The sequence below is a fragment of the Oratosquilla oratoria genome, chromosome 16 (assembly GCF_046742065.1).
Source record: "Oratosquilla oratoria isolate Oo_2021 chromosome 16, ASM4674206v1, whole genome shotgun sequence".
NCBI classification, from domain to species: Eukaryota; Metazoa; Arthropoda; class Malacostraca; order Stomatopoda; family Squillidae; genus Oratosquilla; species Oratosquilla oratoria.
The window spans coordinates 10,733,986-10,757,162 of record NC_134792.1 but is presented as its reverse complement, the minus strand read 5'-3'; the positions used below and the strand labels follow the sequence as shown (position 1 = coordinate 10,757,162).

Genomic DNA, 23,177 nt, shown 5'->3' with positions numbered 1-23,177 from the left:
AGGAATGTGCTATGTTGCCCTGGCTGTTGAATCTTTACATGGATGGGGTGGTGTGAGAGGTGAATGCAAGGGTAGTGGGTCAGGGATTGGAGATGATTAAAGAAAATGGAGAAAAGTGGGAGGTGAGCCAGTTGTTGTTTGCTGACGATACTGCGCTTGTAGTAGGATCAGAGGAGGGATTGAGGAAGTTGGTGACAGAGTTTGGGAGAGTATGTGATAGAAGAAAGCTGAAGATAAATGTGGGTAAAAGTAAGGTGATGAGATGTACAAGTGGAGAGAGTGACAGCAGGCAGGAGGTGAGCATTAAGGGTGAAAGACTGGAGGAAGTAGATAGTTTTAGATACTTGGGTGCGAATGTGGCAGGAAAGGGAGATGTGGAGGTGGAGGTAGAATGTAGATTGAAAGAAAGGAGTAAATCCCTCGGTGGATTGAAAAGTGCAATGAGAAATAGACATTTGGGAATGGATGCTAAGAGGAGGTTATATGAAGGAGTGATTGTGCCAACAGCTCTGCGTGGGACAGAAACATGGAACATAAGAGAGGAAGAGAGAGAGTTTGAATGTGTTTTGAGATGAAATGTCTTGAGAAGTATGATAGGTATTACTAGGCTAGATATAGTGAGAAATGAGGAGGTGATGAGGAGAACAGGGGTGGAAAGGGAACTGGGAGATAGGGTTGATGGAAGAGTATTAGGATGGTTTGGAGACATGGAAAGAATGAGTGAAGAAAGATTAGTAAAAGAAGTGTGGAAGGCAGAGGTGGAAGGAGTGAATATGAGGGGGCATCCTAGGATGAGATGGATGGATGGGGTGAAAGGGGCATTACAAAAGAGAGGAATGTCTGTGGAGGAAGGATGGGAGAGGACAGAAGATAGGGGTGAATGGAGAAGGGTTGTGTATAGATGATGCTGTGATGCATGAGGGGGAGTGGGTGGGGGATGGGGGATGAGGAAACGTATGAGAAAAAATATGACACGGCCTGAAGGGATTTCTCCCCATCTTCTTTTCTGCATGGGGGGACGAAGAGTGAGGGTTGCCGAATTTATGAAGCGGCCTTTCTGTGGATGTGCTGTGTCTTGCAATACTGCTTCTGACCTAGGGCAGTGGACAGGATGAAGGGATGACCCATCATCCAGGAGGTGCCAAGATAAGAGGGAGGGAGGAGGGTGGAGGGGAGTGGAATATATAGGAAATGGAATGGGTGTGAGTGGTTTCTATGCCTTTTGCTTTTTTGGCTACCTCCTGTGTAGGGGGAAAAAGCCTTTGGTATACAGGGTCTAACAGATAAATCCGTACAACTTCTTATCACATGTTTTAAGATTAATATCTCGGGTTATAATAAACAGAGAGTTATGAAATTTTCAGTATACAGGTAAACGTCGACTTACGATGGCCGCGACTTACGATTGTTCGACTTTACGATGACGACGACGACGACGATGATATGATAATTTAACCCCTTCCATACGGTGCCGCACACGTAGGCGTCATGAGGAGCAAGTGGATTCGCGACGCTGCCATATCGGCGTCTTGATTATATTTATTGTAGTCGCCCCTGTGTTTTTATATTCTCTCAAATGTGCCCTAAATCCCATTCTCTGTGGTTTTCAAAATTCGCGGGTGAAAGAGAGAACGATCGATATAAGCGGTGACTATATTTTATGATGCGAGTATTATTACGTGGCGTCGTACGGCTGGCATTGGCTGCTGCCCGCGAGATTTAAGTTCCGTACTGAAAATACATATTATAGTGTTTGAATAAGGTAAAAAGGATAAAAATAATTATATAAACTACTGTACATGTTTAATAGGCTATATTGAGTATCTCTGGTGGTTAATATACAGGTAGGCTAGGTACAGTGACCACGGAACAGTGATACACAAATTGGGGATCGACTTACGATGAAATCGTCTTACGATGGCTCTATCGAAACCTAATGCCATCGTAAGTCGACGTTTACCTGTATTTAGAAATAGCAATAAGAACAATTATGTCATTCAATGTAACCACCTTCAGCTGTTATAACGCTTTCAACGCGTTTACGAATCTTGGATACAACGTTGATGATCTCAGACTTTGATAATGAACCCACAGCCTTCTTGATGTCTGTCTTCAGGGTTGTTATACTTCTGTATGGCTTGTCACATGCCTTGGCCTCAATTCGTGCCCAAAAATAATAATCTAAAGGGTTTAGGTCTGGCGAATTTGAGGGCCACAACTCTTTGTTCCAGAACTGCACATTTGACCCTTCGAGAAGGTTGGTGGTCCTCTTCGCTGTGTGGGCTGGAGCCGAGTCTTGTTGGAAGACAAACTGGTTGCCACTAGCCTTATCTTTCATCCAGGGTATTATTTTCTCTTCTAGAACTTTGCAATAGACAACGGCATTGACTTTCTCCTTGTTGTTGAAGAAGTGAGTGAAGACGTCCCCCTCAGTTGACACCACACAGAGCACCATGACACTTGCTGGTTTCTTCGTCGTTGTCTTGTGTTGAACCTCTGAGGATGAGGAGGCTATCCAGCGATCATTCCGCTTATTGAAAGTCGCATCAACCGTGAAAATCTTCTCGTCGGAAAAAAACTTGATGACTGAGCCATTCGACTTCATCCAGTTCAACAGCTTTTGGCACCTGGTCAAGCGGATTTCTTTCATTTTTCGTGTCAAAAGATGTCTTTTTCCTTGTGAGAATGAGGTTAATCCCAATTTCTTTAATGCTCTGTGAATTGTCATTGTGCTGACACCTCTCTTCTTTGCCAATGTCAATAATGGTAAGGCTGGATTTGCATTGACACTTCTCTTGAGACCAGCTAAAAAGCGAGGTGTTAGAATTCTGCCCCTTCTGGGCTTGTGAGCAGCTCGTTGGTCTTCGCCGGTCTCATCAAAACGTTTACAAACATCGTAAACAGTTTGTCTGGAGTATTTTAGCATCCTTATTATGGCGCTAGGAGTGTGACCCGCGCGACGAAGTTCGCATATGGCTGAACATTTGGCTTGTTCCATTGCTTAATGTTTATTGCACCGGTGCTAGTATACAACTGGCTAAATTATTAGACAAATGGAAGTATCTGGAAACAATCAGAATTGCCATATGTTACTTTTTAAGTGCTTAAAACCTCTTCAAAGTTTGTACGGATTTATCTGTTAGACCCTGTATGTATGTATCTGTAGTGATTTACAATCTTCCTCTGAAGTTACTTTCTTTAGTATTTTTGTTTCATCTGTGAAGAAGTTCTTATAACATTCCACACCTTCATCCATATCATTTATATATATGGCAAACATGATTGAAGCCTTGCAGAACACCACTTATCATTTCTCCCAGGTCAAGTATTTGTCTCTAGTACCCTCATTTTTTCCCAGTCAATAAGTTCTCCATCCATTCCAATAATTTTCCTTTAATACCACCTATTGATTCCATTTTTCTTATTAGTTTTTTATGTGGCACTTTATCAAATGCTTATTGTAGATCTAGAATAGCACAGTCCACCCATCTATCCCCCTCTTGTATTATTTCTATTAGTCTTGAGTAGAAGGAAATCAAGTTTGTCTAAATCCAAATTGTGTTGGATTCAATATATGTTTTTCTTCCAGATGTTTAACCCATCTACTTTTTATAACTTTTTCACATATTTTTGCTATTGTGCTTGTAAGGGAGACCAGTCTGTAGTTAATTGGATTTTCATTGTTCTCTCCTTTATATATTGGTACAGTATTTGCATTTTTCCAGTCTTGTGGTACCTTTCCTTCTTTGAGTGAGTATTTATCATGTATGTTTCTTCCCATGTAAGGGGGAAAAAAGCCTTTGGTATGTGTATGTATATTTTGTCCATCAACTCATCTCTGCATTCTTTTAATATCCAGTTTGCAATTCCATCTGGATTGTGTGGTTTTCTGATTTTTTTATATCAAGGTTTTTTATTTAGTCTCTGCTTTCCTTCTGTGTCACAGTTATTTGTTTCATGGGAGGTATCTTTTTCTCTGTATTTCCTCACAGTTTTTTGAACTTGCAATTGTGAACACTGATTTGAAATGTTTGTTCATAATTGAAGCCATTTCTACATCTTTATATTCATAATTCCCTTTGTGCAGTTTTACTATTTCTTGTTTGTCTTTTAGTTTACCATTTACATACCTGGAAAATAGTTTAGGTTGTTCCTTGCATTTGTCTAAAATATAAAAGAAAAACTATGAAAAAGACAAGTCTTTTTCATAGTTTTTCTTTTATATTTTTACATAATCACATCTTAGTTTGATATAAGTTTGCCACTTACTCTTTTTTTTTTTTTTCCATCTTTTCCAAGATTTTGTCTCGTCTATCTTTAGCCCCACTACATATTTGATGTACCAGCACTTAATGTATATCCTTTTTTGCTTCTGTTTTGGTGCATGTTTGTTTATTACCTCATAAATTTCTTTTAGTATGTTCCATTTCTCTTCCATCTTTGTTTCTTTATTTTGAAAGAATTTTCTGAGTTTCTCAAAATCTGTTTTTTGGTACATTAGTCTTGCTTTTCTGTTTCTCATTTCTTCTCAAATACATTTGCTCTTTTAATTTGAACTCTATTAGTAGGTGGTCACTCTTTCCAACTGGGGTTTGTAATCAATTCTGTCTACAATTTCAGGGTCTGATGTAAGTATTAAATCTAGTCTTGAGGGTTCCTCATTGTTTCTATATCTGGTATTTTCCTTTACCCACTGAATCATTGTGCATTCAATGGTCATATCCAGTAGTATGTTTCCATAGAGGTCTTCTCCATCCTTCATTGTCATTTCTTCCCAACATATTTCTTTTGAGTTATAGTCACCCATAACTACTACATTTCCTCCTTTCATTAAATCAGTTGGTACATTCTTTGTGTCTTCCAATAGTTTGGAATGATCACTCTCTGTCCAAGACTGTGTTTTGGGGGGTACATAGATTACTACAAATTTTCTTCTTTTCATGTCACTGTTTTCAACTTTCATCATAATCATTTCCACATTATTTTTTTTCTTCTGTTGTGTTGGTCACATTTAAGCCTTTTTTAGTCAAAAATATTATTCCTCCACCCTATTTCTTCTTTCTATTGTTCATCCTATGGTTGTATAGACCTTGTCCCACAGTGGTGGTAGAGGACTTTTTAATTTTGTTTCTACAATTCCCATTATGTCCTGTTTTTCTAATGCCAGATAGTCTTTTAATTTGTTCAGTCCTGAAATCATGCCATCTATGTTGGTATGAGGTATTTTTGTCCTTTTCTGCCTATTACTTTTTTAACCATTTTCTCAGCCTCAGCTCCAGCACTCTCCAAAAAAATAATTCATCTCAGTCTCCGTTCTTTTTAATTTTTTTCGTTTGCATCATTTCTAAATGCCTTTTCTCTTTATCTTTGTTGCTCATTTCTTTTTTTATCCATACATTTTTGTAATGTTCACTATTTGCTAGCTTTGTTGTTTTAGATAGTATTTCTATCATTCGAGACCTAAGGTTTATTTTTATTGGCCTATATTCTTTAGAGTATTTTCTTAATCTATGCAATTCCTCAATTTCTTTGCCCATATCCTGTCCCTCTTCTTGAATGTCCTTCAGAATTGCTTTAGCAATCTCTTTCTCATCTTTTTCTCTCTGATATCTAGGTACATTATGTTTCTCTTTAACCTCTTCAGTACGGGCCTTAAATCTCGCGGGCAGCAGCCGTTGCCAGCCGTACGACGTGTCGTAATGATACTCGCATCATAAAATATAGTCACCGCTTATATCGATCGTTCTCTCTTTCACCCGTGAATTTTGATAACCATAGAAAATGTGATTACAGAAAGTTTAGGGAGAATGTCATTACGGAGGGGCAACTACAATAAATATAATCAAGACGCCGATATGGCAGCGTCGCGTATCCACTTGCTCCTCATGACGCCTACGTATGCAGCACCATATGGAAGGGGTTAATACCATAAACTACAATGCACTTTTTTATATCTACTGTGTCCCAGACCAAATTTCCTTTTTCCTTAATTACTTTGATTACTCCATCTGGGGTATTGGCTGCATGTTATTGTGACAAAGTAGTATGCAGACAAGTTAAACACCATATAAGGACAGAGCCTTTATTTGTATGACGTTTCGCTTATTACAGCTTTTTCAAGTACAAGTTGAGATACATATGCTTGAGATTAAATAAGGGGAAAGGAGAGAACGGGGAGAGAAAAGAAGAAGGGGGGAAGGAAGAGGAGGAGGAGGGGGAGGAGAGGAGGAGGGGAAAGGGGGGGATTGAACACTGGGAAAGGTTGAGAATGCTGGCCCAAACGTCCATGGGCGAAAAGTTTAGAAAGGGTGGTTTAAATATTTATAATTTTGCTGGCCATGGGTATTAGGGGAATTATGTGGGGTGAGATGTTAAACATGCCCCTGTTTTGTTCAATAGTGTTCATTCCTTGAATGATCGCTGCTTCTAAACACTTCCTGTGGATTTGTCTGGTTCTCGTATCAGCAGCTCTGCATTCTTCCAGTCCATAAGATGGTTTTCCTTGTTTCTATGTGTCACACATGCATTGGTGGTGACTTCATGCCTGACGTCGTAACGGTGTTCACGTATTCTCTCCCTGTTCCCTCCTTTCCCCTTATTTAATCTCAAGCATATGTATCTCAACTTGTACTTGAAAAAGCTGTAATAAGCAAAACGTCGTACAAATAAAGGCTACGTCCTCATATGGTGTTTAACTTGTCAGTCTTATCGGCAAATGCCACTTTCATGAAAAGTAGCATGCAGTTGATACTCTAGGGTCTATATGGGGCACCCCTATGGACCAGAGCCACTCATCATTTTGTTTATGGTAAAGGAGGACGCTATTCACAGAGAAATGATGACACTTCTAGTATACTGCGACTGTCCCTCCGTTATCCTGTCCCTCAACCCCTTGTTACTGACCTGTACCATTTCTTTGAATATTCATTTCCTTTTTTTGCCTACCCTGTGGTGGGTGATAGAATACTGCCACCAAGTATTCCCACTTCAATCATAAAGAGAAGATACAAATGGGACGGGGATTAGGACTAGGCATCCTTCTCCCTGTAGCCCCACAGGAGACATCCTATAAAAAGTTAAGACATAAGAGGGTCTAGGAGTTTTCCAACCAGTACCCTAAGGTTTGGGTCTTTTAATGTGTGTGAGAGTAAAAGGGAAGAGATAGGCAGTATGTTTTTGAGAAGAAAGATGGATGTGTTGTCTTTGAGTGAAACTAAGTTGAAAGGGAGGGGTAAGTGTGAGTTTGGGAGGTTCTCAGGAGTGAAGAGAGGGTGAGGGAGAGAAGGGGTGGTTATACAAGTAAGTTAAGAGATAGGTAAATGTGTGGTGGAGTGGAAGGAGGTTTCTTCAAGGATAATGTGGATGAAGGTGAAACTGGGAAAGGAAATGTGGGTTTTTGTAAGTGCATATGGGCCTGGTAGTGAAAAGAGGGTAGAAGAAAGGGAGGCTTTTTTGTGGATAGATTTAAATGGGTGCATAGAGGGATTAGTGAGGAACATCAGTGTAGTAGTATTGGGAGACCTTAATGTTAGGGTAGGAAATGAACCAATAAATGGAGTGGTTGGGAAATGTTGAGTTCCAGGCAGGCCTGTGGAGTCGAAACACAAAACCTTCGACTCCGACTCCTTTATTTTTGGCACCACCGACTCCGACTCTTCTTCATGTAATTAACTGATTATGGCCTACATATTTGATAAAGCCTATACAACACACATACGCTCCAATCTTGAGTAGACTTATATCATTATAACGGGTTTATATCAAAGAATGAATATATATGTTAAAGTGTGGCTTTCCTATGTTTGACCTCTTCATTAATACTTTATAACTGAAGTAGAGACCAAATTTTTGAAAGGATATTGAAGAAAATTCAGTAAAAAAAAGATTCTATAATTTAAGGCATAATATATATTTTTGCAAATAAGTGATAAGTACATTTCAAAAACAAAAATAGTTCTTTATAACAAAAGTTGAAATATAACCTTTGTAAAGGATATACAAACCTAATACATACATACATACATATACCAAGGCTTTTTCCCCCATACAAGGGAGGTAGCCAAAAAGGAAAAGGCATAAAATCATTCCCACCCATTCCATCCCTAAATACACTTCACACCCCTCCACCCTCCCTCTCATCTCAGCACCTCCTGGATGACGGGTCATCCCTGCACCTTGTCCACTGCCCTGGGTCAGAAGCAGTGTTGCAAGACACAGCACATCCACAGCAAGGCCGCTTCATTAAATTGGCGACCCCCACCTCTCCGTCCCCCATGCATAAAAGGAGAAGACGGGGAGAAATCCCTTCGGGATGCATCAAAATTTGCTCACACATACTACCTCACCCTCCATCCCCCCACCCATTCCACCTCATGCATCACAACATCATCCATATACAACCATTCTCCATTCACCCCTATCTTCTGTCCTCTCCCGTCCTTCCTCAACAGACATTCCCCTCTTCCCCAAAGCCTCCTTCACCCCATCCATCCACCTCATCCTAGGACGTCCCTTCATGTTCACTCCCTCCACATCTGCCTTCCATACCTCTTTTACTAGTCTTTCTTCACTCATTCTTTCCATGTGTCCATACATACATACATATACCAAGGCTTTTTCCCCCTTACAAGGAAGGTAGCCAAAAAGGAAAAGGCATAAAATCATTCCCACCCATTCCATCCCTGAATACACTCCACACCCCTCCACCCTCCCTCTTATCTTAGCACCTCCTGGATGACGGGTCATCCCTGCACCTTGTCCACTGCCCTGGGTCAGAAGCAGTGTCGCAAGACACAGCACATCCACAGCAAGGCCGCTTCATTAAATTGGCGACCCCCCTCTCTGTCCCCCCATGCATAAAAGGAGAAGACGGGGAGAAATCCCTTCGGGCTGCATCAAATTTTGCTCACACATACTACCTCACCCCCCATCCCCCCACCCATTCCACCTCATGCATCACAACGTCATCCATATACAACCATTCTCCATTCACCCCTATCTTCTGTCCTCTCCCATCCTTCCTCAACAGACATTCCCCTCTTTCCCAAAGCCCCCTTCACCCCATCCATCCACCTCATGTTCACTCCCTCCACATCTGCTTTCCATACCTCTTTTACTAGTCTTTCTTCACTCATTCTTTCTCACGTGTCCAAACCATCCTAATACTCTTTCATCAACCCTATCTCCCAACTCCCTTTCCACCCCTGTTCTCCTCCTCACCTCCTCATTCCTCACTCCATCCAGCCTAGTAACCCCCATCATACTTCTCAGACACCTCATCTCAAACACATTCAAACTCCTTCTCTCTTCCTCTCTTATGTTCCATGTTTCTGCCCCATACAGTGCTGTTGGCACAATCACTCCTTCATATAGTCTCCTCTTAGCATCCATTCCCAAATGTCTATTCCTCATTACACTTTTTAATCCACCAAGGCATTTACTCGCTTCTCTCAATCTACATTCTACCTTCACCTTCACTCCACCTTTTCCTGCCACATTTGCACCCATGTATCTAAAACTATCCACTTCCTCCAGTCGCTCTCCCTTAATGCTCACTTCCAGTCTACTGCCACTTTCACCCCTTGTACATCTCATCACCTTACTTTTACCCACATTTATCTTCAGCTTTCTTCTATCACACACTCTCCCAAACTGTCACCAACTTCCTCAATCCCTCCTCCAATCCTGCCACAAGCGCAGTGTCGTCTGCAAACAACAGGTGGCTCACCTCCCACTTTTCTCCAATTTCTTTAACCATCTCTAATCCCTGACCCACTACCCTTGAATCTACCTCTCACACTACCCCATCCATGTATAAGTTGAACAGCCAGGGCGACATAACGCATCCTTGATGAAGTCCCACCTTTACCTCGAACTGCTCACTCTCTCCATTTGTAATCCTGACACAAGCTCTACTACTCTCATAAAAACTCTTGACAGCTCCTAGAAGCTTTCCTCCTATCCCGTATATCCGCAAAAGCTCCCACAGTGCCTTTCTGTCAACCCTATCGTAAGCCTTTTCCAGATCCATAAAGGCCCAAAAAACATCCATCCCCTTTCCTATAGCTTTCTCACATATCTGAGAAATAGGATGGTTTGGACACATGGAAAGAATGAGTGAAGAAAGACAGTGAAAGAGGTGTGGAAGGCAGAAGTGGAGAGAGTGAACATGAGGGGCGACCTAGTATGAGATGGATGGATGGGGTAAAATGGGCATTGGGGAAGAGGGGAATGTCTGTTGAGGAAGGATGGGAGAGGACAGAAGACAGAGGTGAATGGAGAATGATTGTATATAGATGATGTATGAGGTGGAATGGACGGGGGATGGGATGTGAGGGAGTATTTGTGAGAAATTTGATGCTGCCCAAAGGGATTTCTTCCCGTCTTCTCCTTTTCTGCATGAGGGGACAGAGGGGGGGGGGCTGCCGCTTTAATGAAGCGGCCTTGCTGTGGATGTGCTGTGTCTTGCGACACGGCTTCTGACTCAGGGCAGTGGATAAGATGCAGGGATGACCCATCATCCAGGAGGTGCCAAGATGAGAGGGAGGGTAGCGGGTGGAGAGGAGTGGAGTGTGATAGGGTTGGAATGAGTGGGAGTGGTTTTTATGCCTTTTGTTTGCGGGGTACCTCCCTTATGAGCGGGAAAAAGGCCTTTGGTATATTTACCTAGTTGTATTTTGCGGGAAGGGGAGCTATGCTCGTGATGTCCCGCTTTTGTATCTCGCAGTGTCTAGTTTGTTTTTAAACTCATGAATGGTTTTTGCGCATACTATTTCATTGTCCAGTTTGTTCCAAGTGTCCAAAACTCTATGAGGAAAACTGTTCTTCTTCAGTTCTCTTCTATAGCTATGTTTTTTTATTTTCTTTCCATGTCCTCTTGTGTTTCTTTTGTCCCAGTTAAGTAAGTTCTCTCTATCGAGTACCTCTGTGCCTCTCATGATTCTGTAGATGGTCAATAGGTCACCTCTCTCTTCTTTGCTCCAGTGTCGGTAACTCCAGTTTAGCCAATCTCTCCTCGTATGATAGGTTTGCAAGTGCAGGTGCCATTTTTGTAGCTGCTCTTTGGATTCTTTCTATTTTCTTTATATTCTTTTTGGTACTGGGGGACCACAATGTCGCCGCATACTCTAATCTAGGCCTTATCAATGTAACCAATATTTTTTTCATCATGTCTTCATCCAAGTATGTAAACGCCACTTTTATTGATCTTAGCAAGTTATAAGTCTCCCTGACAATTTTGTTAATCTGTATATCATAGGACAAGTCGTTCGTGATAATTACTCCCAAATCTTTTTCGGATCCTACTTTCTTTACTTCTTTGGTTCCAATTGTATATTTTCCTGATATTCTGTTTTTGCTTTTTCCAAACTCCATTATGCTACACTTAGTATTAAAGTCCACTTCCCATTTCTGACTCCAGTTCCATACCCTATTTAGGTCTTCTTGCAGTGCTTCACAGTCCTCATCAGTTTCTATTTTCCTTAGCAGTTTGGCGTCATCGGCAAAGAAGCTCATGTAGCAGTTCACGTCCTTGTCCATGTCATTCATATAGATAGCAAACATTATTGGTGCCAGCACAGATCCTTGCGGTACTCCACTGATCACCTCCTTCCAATCTGAATATTTTTCTCTGAGCACTACTCTCATCTTTCTACCAGTCAGAAAGTCCTCTATCCATTTTTAGTAGGTTTCCTTGTATTCCTCCTATGTGTTCCAGTTTTTTTAGTAGTTTTCTGTGTGGTACTTTGTCAAAGGTTTTTTGCAAGTCTAGGAATGCACAATCAGCCCATCCATTTCTTTCTTGCACTATGTCTATTAGTCTTGAGTAAAAGCATATTAAGTTTGTGGAGCATGATCTTCCTTGTCTGAATCCGAATTGTCTTGGGTTTAATATGTCATTGTCTTCCAGATGTTTTACCCATCTATTCTTGATTATTTTCTCACAAATTTTGGCTATGGTGCTTGTTAGTGATACTGGCCTATAGTTGGTGGGTTCTTCCTTGTTTCCTCCTTTGTATATTGGTACAATGTTAGCGTTTTTCCAGTCCTCGGGTATCTTTCCTTCTTTGAGTGAGCTGTTTATTAAGATGTGTATTTTGTCTGTTAGTTCTTCTTTGCACTCCTTTAGAATCCAATTTGCAATACCATCCGGGCCATGTGATTTTCTGACATCCAGCCTTGATAGATGTTCTGATATTTCCTTTAGTGATGCTGTAAACTCCTTCATGAGGGGAGATTTCTTGTTATTATCTATGTCACAATTTGGTATTTTCTCTCTGGTGAAAACAGATTTAAAGTGATTGTTCATGACTTCGGCCATCTCTAAATCTTCTGTGTATTCTATGTTTCCTTGGCATAGTTTCACCACTTCCTGTTTGTTTTTAAGTTTACATTCACATACCGATAGAATAGTTTGGGTTGCTCTTTGCATTTGTCTATAATATCCTTCTCATGGTTCCTTTTTTCCTCTCTTCTCACATTAACATACTCATTTCTACAGTTAACATAAATTTGCCATTTGCTTTGTTTTTTGTCTTTTCTCCACTTTTTCCAAGCTTTGTCCCTTCTGTCTTTTGCCTCACTGCATCTTTTGTTGAACCAACATTTAATGTACTCTCTCTCTCGCTTTTGTCTTGGTACATGCCTGTTTACACCTTCATTGTAGTTTTCCATCAATATATTCCATTTCTCTTCCACTGTTGTCTCTTCCCTGTAAAATTTTTCCCAGTTTGCATTCCGGAAGAATGTCTTTAGTTTTGTAAAGTCTGTTTTCTTGTACATCAGTCTTCCTTTCCTATGCTTTTCGTTCCTCTCTATGTCTATTTCTTCCTTTAGTACAGTTTCGATGAGTACATGGTCACTTTCCAATTGGTGTCTCGTACTGGACTTTATGCACTATTTCAGGTTCTGTTGTAAATATTAGATCTAGTTTCGATGGCTCTTCATTATTTCTGTACCTTGTGTTTTCACGGACCCATTGGGTCATTGTGTACTCCATGGTCATATCTAGCAGTACATTGCCCCACGAGTCATCTCCTCCTTGCACTGTCATGCTGTCCCAACAAATTTCTTTGCAATTGAAGTCCCCCATAATTACCAGATTACCCTTACCCATTAGTATCTCATTTAGGGATTTTCTTGTATCATCTAGCATTTTTGTATGTTCGATTTCTTTCCAAGCGCTTGTTTTTGGAGGCACATAAGTCACCACAAACTTTCTACTTTTCATATTCTTGCCTTCGACTTTTATCATGATCAATTCAACATTACCTTTGCCCTCTGCAATTTTTGTCACCTTTAGGTCTTTCTTGGCCAAGAACATGATTCCCCCTCCCTGTTTCTTGTCCCTGTTTTTTATCCAGTAGTTGTATAAACCTTGTCCGATAACAGTGGATGGTATTTCACCTCTTAATTTAGTCTCTACAATTCCCATTATGTCTGGTTTTGCTTCTAACAGATAATCATTGAGTTCGTTCAGTCCCGAAATTAGTCCGTCAATGTTGGTATAGGCCACTTTTAATTTTCTTCCTTCTCCCTGGTTTCTTCTTCCCTTGGTTTTTTCGTTTTGATGCGCCATTGTCTTAATCTCAAGTCTATTACTCTCCACTGGAATTCTTTGCATTCTGTCTCCGATCTCTTCAAGTTTTTTTCCTTTGCTTCTTCTCTTAGTGCCCTTTCTTTTTCTAATTCCTCAGTACTCATTTCTCTTTTTATCTATATCTTATTGTACTTATCACTCTTTGCCAAGTTACCTACTTTTTCAAATATGTCTTCTACTACCATTTGTGACCTTAGTTTTATCTTTAGAGGTCGATTCCTATCCTTAGTATAGCGACCAATTCTGTGAGTCTCTTCTAGGTCTGTGCCTGAATCTCTGTCTCCCCCCTGAATTTCATTAAGGATTTCTACTGCTGTCTCTTTTTCTTCTTTTTCTCTCATGTACCTCGCCAATCCTTGTTTTTCTTTTAGTCCATAAACCACAATACATTTCTTCCTATCTACTGTATCCCTGACCCAATTTGCTTTTTCGTTAATCACTTGAATGATTGTGTCTTTTGCATTATCTTGCATTTGCTGCTTGACTATTTCTTTGAAAGCAATTTCTTTATTTTCAATATTTTCTTTCCACTTCTTAATTTCCTGGATACTGTCCCCACCTAAGTTTTCTTCGATCTTTTGTGTCAATTCTTGTAATTTGTTGTTCACTTCCTGCTTTAGATTTTCGCTATTGTTATTTTCACTAGTTTTCTTCTTTTCATTTTCATTCTTCAGTTCATTTATGTCTCTTTTCATTTCTTTAATTTCGTTTGTGAGATCCAAGTTAGTTTTTCTTAGGTCAGAAATTTCATGATTAGCCTTAGTTAAACAATCTATTAAACCAATGACCTCTTTTCTTAAGTCCATGATTTCATTTTCCCACCGAGTCCTATTTTTGCTCATCTCTCTCTCTATCTCTAATAATCTACTTAAGTTCTTTCTTTCATACTTACCAAACCCTGGGAAGTCATTATCGTAACACGTGTTCTGGTGTTTGTTTACATCGCGGTTCAGTGGATTGACGCCAGATGGCTCTGATTCGCAACTGGCGTTCGAGTCGTTTTCATTCATTTTTGCTAATTTCGAGTTAATACAATTAACTAGCACTGCATAGATACCATTTCGGGCACTCACGATCACTCCCCACCCCTACAATACAAACCAGGTTTTCCTTTTCATCATAAATCCTCTTCTTCTTGGTCGCGCGACGACAGCGACGACGGGCGGTGTTGCTTCGACGAGTGTGTGTGTGTGTATGTGCTTTGATTACTGTTTTTTTGGCATTTTCCTTCATTTGTTGTGCCAACAGCACTGTATGAGACAGAAACATGGAGCATAAGAGAGGAAGAGTTTAAATGTGTTTGAGATGAAATGCTTGAGAAACATGGTAGGGGTTACTAGGCTGGATAGAGTGAGAAGCAAGGGGTGAGGATGAGAGTGGGGATAGATAGGGAGTTGGGAGATAGGGTTGATGAAAAAGTATTGGGATGGTTTGGACACATGAAAAGAATGACTAAAGAAAGATTAGTAAAAGAGGTGTGGAAGGAGTGAAAATGAGGGGGCGACCAAGGATGAAATGGATGGATAGGGTAAAAGGGACAATGGGAAAGAGGGGAATATCTGCTGAGGAAGGAAGGGAGAAGATAGAAGATAGGGGTGAGTGTTGAATGGTAGTGTATGGATGATGCTGTGATGCATGTAAGGGAGAGGGTGGGGGAAGGGGGGGTGAGGGAGTATGTCTGAATGATATTTTGAGGCAGCCCGAAGGGATTTCTCCCCATCTCTTTCTACATGAGGGGACAGAGAGGGGGGATTGCTGATTAAATGAAACAGCCTTGCTGTGGATGTGCTATGTCTTGCTACATTGATTCTGACCCAGTGCAGTGGGTGAGATGCAGGGATGACCTGTCATTCAGGAGGAGCCAAGAAAGGAGAGAGTGAAGGGTGGTGAATGGGAGTGGAATATGTGGGGATGAAATGGATGGGAGTAGATTTATACCTTTGACTTTGGCTACCTCCCTTGTAATGGGAAAAAGCCATTGGTATATGTATGTATGTTTAGATCAGGCCCAGAAACTCCAGTGAGAGATCAGGATAGTTCTCTCCAGATTTTTTCAATTAGTGTATGATTGATGGAAAAAAAAATGTAAGGCTCTTCTCTGATATTTGTCATCTAATTATTTGTATTTTCATATTTTGCAGCTCCCTTCACTGTATTGAAACAGATGTGTGATGGCTGCTTGAACTATACAACTCCCATCCCTTTTCGTGTGGCTGTTGGAACATATAATGTCAATGGTGGAAAACACTTCAGAAGTCTAGCCTACAAACATCTTTCTTTAGATGACTGGCTCCTGGACTCAAGAAAACATTCTGTCCTTCATAGCTGTAAGTTTTTGTTTTTTATTTATTTATTTATTTATTTATTTTATTTTTTATTTTTTATTATTATTTTATTTTACTTTTTTGGACGGTAATCCTTGTTAAAGGAGGATGTTGCCAGTTACCTGAAGGTTGCTGGACATCTGTGAGAGCACTAAAGACAATGATTTGATTGATTCAGTCCTTGTTAATTTGTGAACTGAGAATGGAGACCATTGTGCCCAGCATACTAGAAGTGCATATTCTTCAGAGTTCATGAACCTGTTGTCATTGAGGCTGGTATAGATGTTCATCTTTTATGGCGTAGAGTTTCCTGTACGCTGAATGAAATTATTGAGCAATAGTCAGAACAAAATCTTTGAATAGCATATGCAATATTTTCTAGTCTTTTAATTGAATTATCAGAATTTAGATACCCTGTGGTGGAGGGAAAAGAATACTGCCACCAAGTATTTCCACTTGTATCGTAACAGGCAAGAAAAAAGGGACGGGGATTGGGACCAGGCATCCTTCTCCCTGTAGCCCCACAGGGGACATTCCTAAAAAAAGTAAAGGAATAAGAGGGTCTAGGAGTTTTCCAACCAGCACCCTAAGGTTTGGGTCTTTTAATGTGCGTGGATGTGGCACAGATGAGAGTAAAAGGGAAGAGATAGGTAGTATGTTTGTGAGAAGAAAGATGGATGTGTTGGCTTTGGGTGAAAATAAGTTGAGAGGGAAGAGCGAGTGTGAGTTTGGGAGTGTAATTGGGAGGTTCTCGGGTGTGAACAGAGGGCAAGGGAGAGAAGGGGTGGCTATACTAGTAAGTGAAGAGATAGGTAAACATGTAGTGGAGTGGAAGGAGGTTTCCTCAAGGATAATGTGGATGAAGATGAAACTGGGAAAGGAGATGTGGTGTTTTGTAAGTGCATGTGGGCCTGGTAGTGAGAAGAGTGCAGAAGAAAAGGAGGCTTTTTGGATAGAATTAAATGAGTACATAGAGGGATTAGGGAGGAACGTCAATGTAGTAGTACTGGGAGACCTTAATGCTAGGGTAGGAAATGAACCAATTGACGGAGTGGTTGGGAAATGTGGAGTTCCAGGAAAGAATGGTAGTGGAGAGTTGATGGTGGAGATATGTCTACAAAGAGAGTTGATGATAGCAAATACAGTGTTTTGGAAGAAAGTCAAGCATAAGTACACAAGGGAGAGGGTGGTGGATGGAAGGGTGGTGGATAGTGTTAATGGACTATGTAGTGGTAGATAGGAGTATAATAGGAAGAGTTAAGGATGTACATGTTCTAGGGGGAGAGAGTGGGGGAATATCAGATAATTTTCTGGTGGAAGGTAAGTTGAGAGTGGAGGATAGATGGAGAAAGAGGAAAAGGACAAAAGGTAGGGAGGTGCATAAAGTGAACTGCTTAAATGAAAAGGAAAAGGAGAAGGAGTACAAGAAGAAGCTGAGGGAGGAATGGGAGGGAGTGAAGGTTAGAGTAGAGCTAGGTGTGGAGGAGGAGTGGGGATGGTTCAAGGAGGGAGTCACAAAGTGTGCAAAGATGGTGTGTGGAACAAGAAGGACAGGAGGAAATAGAAGGAAGGGTAGTGAATGATGGGATGAGGAAACAAAGAAGGTTGTAGAAGAGAAGAAGCGAGCTTTCACAGTTTGGTTACAAAATAGGACAAGGGAGTCATACGAGAGGTACAAAGAAAAGAAAAGAGAAGTAAAACACCAGGTAAAGGAGGCAAAGAGGAGAGCAGTTGTGAAATGGGGTAAGAGTATGACAGAAAATTTTGAAAGTAATAAAAAGATGTTTGGAAAGAAATTAAGAGAGGAAGAAGAGATGAATCAAGTAGAGAAGAAAAGGTAAAAGGTGCAGATGGAGAGATGATAATGGAAGAGAAGGTAGTAAGGGGAAGATGGGCAGAGTATTTTAGGGAGTTGCTAAATGTGAAGGAGGATAGGGAGGGAAAGATAGCTGCAGTGAGAAGTGCTAAGAAAATGAGAGTGATGAGTGAGGAAAATGGAAGAGAAATAAAGAAGGATGAAGTGAAGCCAGTTGTTAAGATGATGAGAGGAGGTAAGGCACCTGGTCTGGATGGATGTTATGCAGAATGTCTAAAAAAAGGAGGTACAGTGATGGTGGGTTGGCTGGTGAGGTTATTGTTTGCTGGAGAGAGAGTAGAGTGCCGGAGGACTGGAGGAATACCTGTATAGTTCCATTTTACAAGGGAAAAGGGGACAAGTGTGAGTGTAGTAGTTTCAGAGGGATTAGCTTGTTAAGTGTAGTTGGGAAGGCTTTAGGGAGGATCCCTGATTGAGAGGATTAGAAGAGGAACAGAGAGAGTAATTGGCAAGTAACAGTGTGGATTTAGGGCAGGTAGAGGTTGCGTAGATCAGATTTTTGTGGTAAGACAGACATGTGAGAAAGCTATAGGAAAAGATATGGATGTTTTTTTTGGGGTTTTATGGATCTGGATCTTTTAATGTGCGTGGATGTGGTACAGATGAGAGTAAAATGGAAGAGATAGGTAGTATGTTTGTGAGAAGAAAGATGGATGTGTTGGCTTTGAGTGAAACTAAGCTGAAAGGGAAGGGCGATTGTAAGTTTGGGAGTGTAAGTGGGAGGTTATCAGGAATGAAGAGAGGGCAAGGGAGGGAAGAGGTGGCTATACTAGTAAGTGAAGAGATAGGTAAACGTGTAGTGGAGTGGAAGGAGGTTTCCTCAAGGATAATGTGGATGAAGGTGAAACTGGGAAAGGAGATGTGGGTTTTTGTAAGTGCATATTGGCCTGGCAGTGAGAAGAGTAGAAGAAAGGGAGGCCTTTTGGATAGATTTAAATGAGTGCATAGAGGGTTTAGGGAGAAGTGTAAATGTAATAGTACTGGGAGACCTTAATGCTAGGGTAGGAAAGGATCCAATTGATGGAGTGGTTGGGAAATGTGGAGTTCCAGGAAAAAATTGTAGTGGAGAGTTGATGGTGGAAATGTGTCTAGAAAGAGAGTTGATGATAGCAAATACAGTGTTTCGGAAGAAAGTCAAGCATAAGTACACATGGGAGAGGGTGGTGGATGGAAGGGTGGTAGATAGAGCTTAAATGGACTATGTAGTGGTAAATAGGATTATGATAGGAAGAGTTAAGGATGTACATGTGCTAAGGGGAGAGGGTGGAGGAATATCAGATCATTTTCTGGTGGAAGGTAAGTTGAGAGTGGAGGACAGATGGAGAAAGAGGAAAGGGACAAAAGGTAGAGAGGTGCTTAGAGTGAACTCTTTAAATGAAGAGGAAAAGGAGAAGGAGTACAAGAAGAAGCTGAGGGAGGAGTGAGAGGGAGTGAAGGATAGAGTAGAGGTGGGTGTAGAGGAGGAATGGGGATGGTTCAAGGAGGGAGTCACAAAGTGTGCAAAGATGGTGTGTGGAACAAGAAGGACAGGAGGAAATAGAAGGAAGGGTAGTGAATGGTGGGATGAGGAAATGATGAAGGTTGTAGAAGAGAAGAAGCGACCTTACACAGATTGGTTACAAAATAGGACAAGGGAGTCATATGAGACGTACAAAGAAAAGAAAAGAGAAGTAAAGAAAAAGGTAAAGGAGGCAAAGAGGAGAACAGATGTAAAATGGGGTAAGAGTATGACAGAAAATTTTGAAAGTAATAAAAAGATGTTTTGGAAAGAAATTAAGAGAGGAAGAGGAGGCAAATCAAATAGAGAAGAAAAGGCAAAAGGTGCAGATGGAGAGATGATAATGGAGGAGAAGGCAGTAAGGGGAAGATGGGCAGAATATTTTAGGGAGTTGCTAAATGTGAAGGAGGATAGGGAGGGAATGATAGCTGCAGTGGGAAATGCTAAGAAAATGAGAGTGATGAGTGAGGAAAATGGAAGAGAAATAAGGAAGGATGAAGTGAAGGCAGCAGTTGAGATGATGAAAGCAGGTAAGGCACCTGGTCTGGATGGATGCCATGCAGAATGTCTTAAAAAAGGAGGTACAGTGATGGTGGACTGGCTGGTGAGGTTATTTAATGTTTGCTGGAGAGAAGGTAGAGTGCCGGAGGACTGGAGGAGTGCTTGTATAGTTCCACTTTACAAGGGAAAGGGGGACAAGTGTGAATGTAGTAGTTTCAGAGGGATTAGCTTGTAGTGTAGTTGGGAAGGCTTATGGGAGGATCTTGATTGAGAGGATTAGGAGAGGAAGAGAGGGAGTAATTGGTGAGGAACAGTGTGGATTTAGGACAGGTAGAGGTTGTGTAGATCAGATTATTGTGGTAAGACAGATATGTGAAAAAGCTATAGGAAAGGGGAAGGATGTTTTTTGGGCCTTTATGGATCTGGAAAAGGCTTACGACAGGGTAGACAGGAAGTCACTGTGGGAGGTTATGCGGATATACGGGATAGGAGGAAAGCTTCTAGGAGCTGTCAAGAGTTTTTATGAGAGTAGTACAGCTTGTGTCAGGATTAGAAATGGAGAGAGTGAGTGGTTTGAGGTAAAGGTGGGACTTCGTCAAGGATGCGTTATGTCACCCTGGCTGTTCAACTTATACATGGATGGGGTAGTGCGAGAGGTAAATGCAAGGGTAGTGGGTCAGGGATTGGAGATGGTTAAAGAAAATGGAGAAAAGTGGGAGGTGGGCCACCTGTTGTTTGCGGACGACACTGCGCTTGTGGCAGGATCGGAGGAGGGATTGAGGAAGTTGGTGACAGAGTTTGGGAGAGTGTGTGATAGAAGAAAGCTGAATATAAATGTGGGTAAAAGTAAGGTGATGAGATGTACAAGGGGTGAAAGTGGCAGTAATCTGGAAGTGAGCATTAAGGGAGAGCAACTGGAAGAAGTGGATAGTTTTAGATACTTGGGTGCAAATGTGGCAGGAAAAGGTGGAGTAAAGGTGGAGGTAGAATGTAGATTGAGAGAAGCGAGTAAATGCCTTGGTGGATTAAAAAGTGTAATGAGGAATAGACATTTGGGAATGGATGCTAAGAGGAGACTGTATTAAGGAGTGATTGTGCCAACAGCACTGTATGGAGCAGAAACATGGAACATAAGAGAGGAAGAGAGAAGGAGTTTGAATGTGTTTGAGATGAGGTGTCTGGGAAGTATGATGGGGGTACTAGGCTAGAGAGAGTGAGAAATAAGGAGGTGAGGAGGAGAACAGGGGTGGAAAGGGGGTTGGGAGATAGGGTTGATGAAAGAGTATTAGGATGGTTTGGACACATTGAAAGAATGAGTGAAGAAAGACATGTAAAGGAGGTATGGAAGGCAGATATGGAGGGAGTGAACATGAGGGGACGTCCTAGGATGAGATGGATGGATGGATGGGGGCTTTGGGGAAGAGGGAAATGTTTGTTGAGGAAGGACGGGAGAGGACAGAAGACGGGTGAATGGAGAATGGTTGTATATGGAAGATGTTGTGATGCATGAGGTGGAATGGACGGGGGGATGGGGGGTGAGGTAGTGTGTGTGAGCAAAATTTTGACGCAGCCTGAAGGGATTTCTCCCCATCCTCTCCTTTATATGGGGGGACGGAGAGGTGGGGTCGTCGATTTAATGAAGTGGCCTTGCTGTGGATGTGCTGTGTCTTGCAACACTGCTTCTGACCCAGGGCAGTGGAGAGGGTGCAGGGATGGCCCGTCATCTAGGAGGTGCTAACATGGGAGGGAGGGTGGAGGGGTGTGGAGTGTTTTCAGGGATGGAATGGGTGGGAATGATTTTATGCCTTTTCCTTTTTGGCTACTTCCCTTGTAAGGGGGAAAAGCCTTGGTATTTGTATGGATCTGGAAAAGGCTTGTGACAGGGTAGACAGAAAGGCACTATGGGAGGTTTTGCAGATATACAGGATAGGAGGAAAGCTTCTAGGAGCTGGCAAGAGTTTTTACGAGAGTAGTAGTGCATGTGCTAGGATTAGAAATGGAGAGAGTGAGTGGTTTGAGGTAAAGGTGAGACTTCATCAGGGATGTGTTATGTCGCCTTGGCTGTTGGATGGGGTGGTGCAAGAGGTAAATGTAAGGGTGGTGGGTTGGGTTTGGAGATGGTTAAAGAAAATTGAGAAAAGTGGCAGTTGAGCCAGCTGTTGTTTGCAGACGACACTGCGCTTGTAGCAGGATCAGAGGAGGGATTGAGGAAGTTGGTGACAGAGTTTGGGAGAGTGTGTGAAAGTTGAAAATAATTGTGGGTAAAAGTAAGGTGGCAGAAGACTGAAAGTGAGCATTAAAGGAGAGTGACTGGAGGAAGTGGATAGTTTTAGATACTTGGGTGCAAATGTGGCAGGAAAGGGAGGAGTGGAGGTGGAGGTAGAATGTAGATTGAGAGAAGAGAGTAAATGCCTTGGTGGATTAAAAAGTGTAATGAGGAATAGACTTTTGGGAATGGAGGCTAAGAGGAGATTTTATGAAGGAGTGATTTTGCCAGCAGCACTGTATGGGGCAGAAACATATAACATAAGAGAGGAAGAGAGAAGGAATTTGAATGCATTTGAGATGAGGTATCCAAGAAGTATGATGGGGGTTACTAGGCTAGATAGAGTGAGAAATGAGGAGGTGAGGAGGAGAACAGGGGTGGTAAGGGAGTTGAAAGATAGGGTTGATGAAAGAGTATGAGGATGGTTTGGACACCTGGAAAGAATGAGTGAAGAAAGACTAGTAAAAGAGGTATGGAAGGCAGATGTGGGGGGAGTGAACATGAGAGGGCGACCTAGGATGAGATGGATTGATGGGGTGAAAGGGGCTTTGGGGAAGAGTGGAATGTCAAACTTACATTCCATTTAAGGACAGACGTCCCCCAAATCAGGCTCGCCCAAAGTGGCTCGACAAAGAAACTGAAAAAAGTATTGCTAAAAAGAGACAGGCTTATAAGAAATATAAGTGCTCGGGTGCATCTAATGACTATGAAAGTTATGTATCAATACAGAGAGATTTAAAAAAGACAATAAGAAAAAGAAAACGACAATACGAAATGAACATCGCTGATAAATCCAAAGAGAATCCCAAAGAATTCTATAGTTACATTAGAAATAAAAAGGTTGTTAGGAATCACATTGGTCCACTATTATCTGCTGACGGCCAACTTGAATATTCAAATGAAGGAATGTGTAATATCTTAAACAATTATTTTAGCTCGGTATTCGTAAACGAAACACCTCAAAGTTAACTCCAAACTGAAACCTGTGAAAAGTCTAGGGTAAACTTACTACGGTAAATATAACAAAAGAAAAAATTAAAAGGTGTATAGATAAACTCAAAGCTAATAAAACACCAGGGCCTGACGGTTGGCATCCAAGAATCTTAAAGGAAATA

The 23,177-nt window shown here is 41.4% G+C and overlaps 1 protein-coding gene across 6 annotated transcripts in view; it reads left to right on the top strand.

The window, feature by feature from the left end:
- Positions 1-23,177, top strand: part of Synj (synaptojanin) — a 312,743-nt gene that overhangs the window by 140,981 nt on the left and 148,585 nt on the right. For all 6 annotated transcript variants that reach the window (XM_076199351.1, XM_076199352.1, XM_076199346.1 and 3 more), the window contains one exon: positions 15,739-15,924. In XM_076199351.1, coding sequence (XP_076055466.1) covers positions 15,739-15,924 — 186 coding nt within the window. The remainder of the gene's footprint in view (positions 1-15,738; positions 15,925-23,177) is intronic.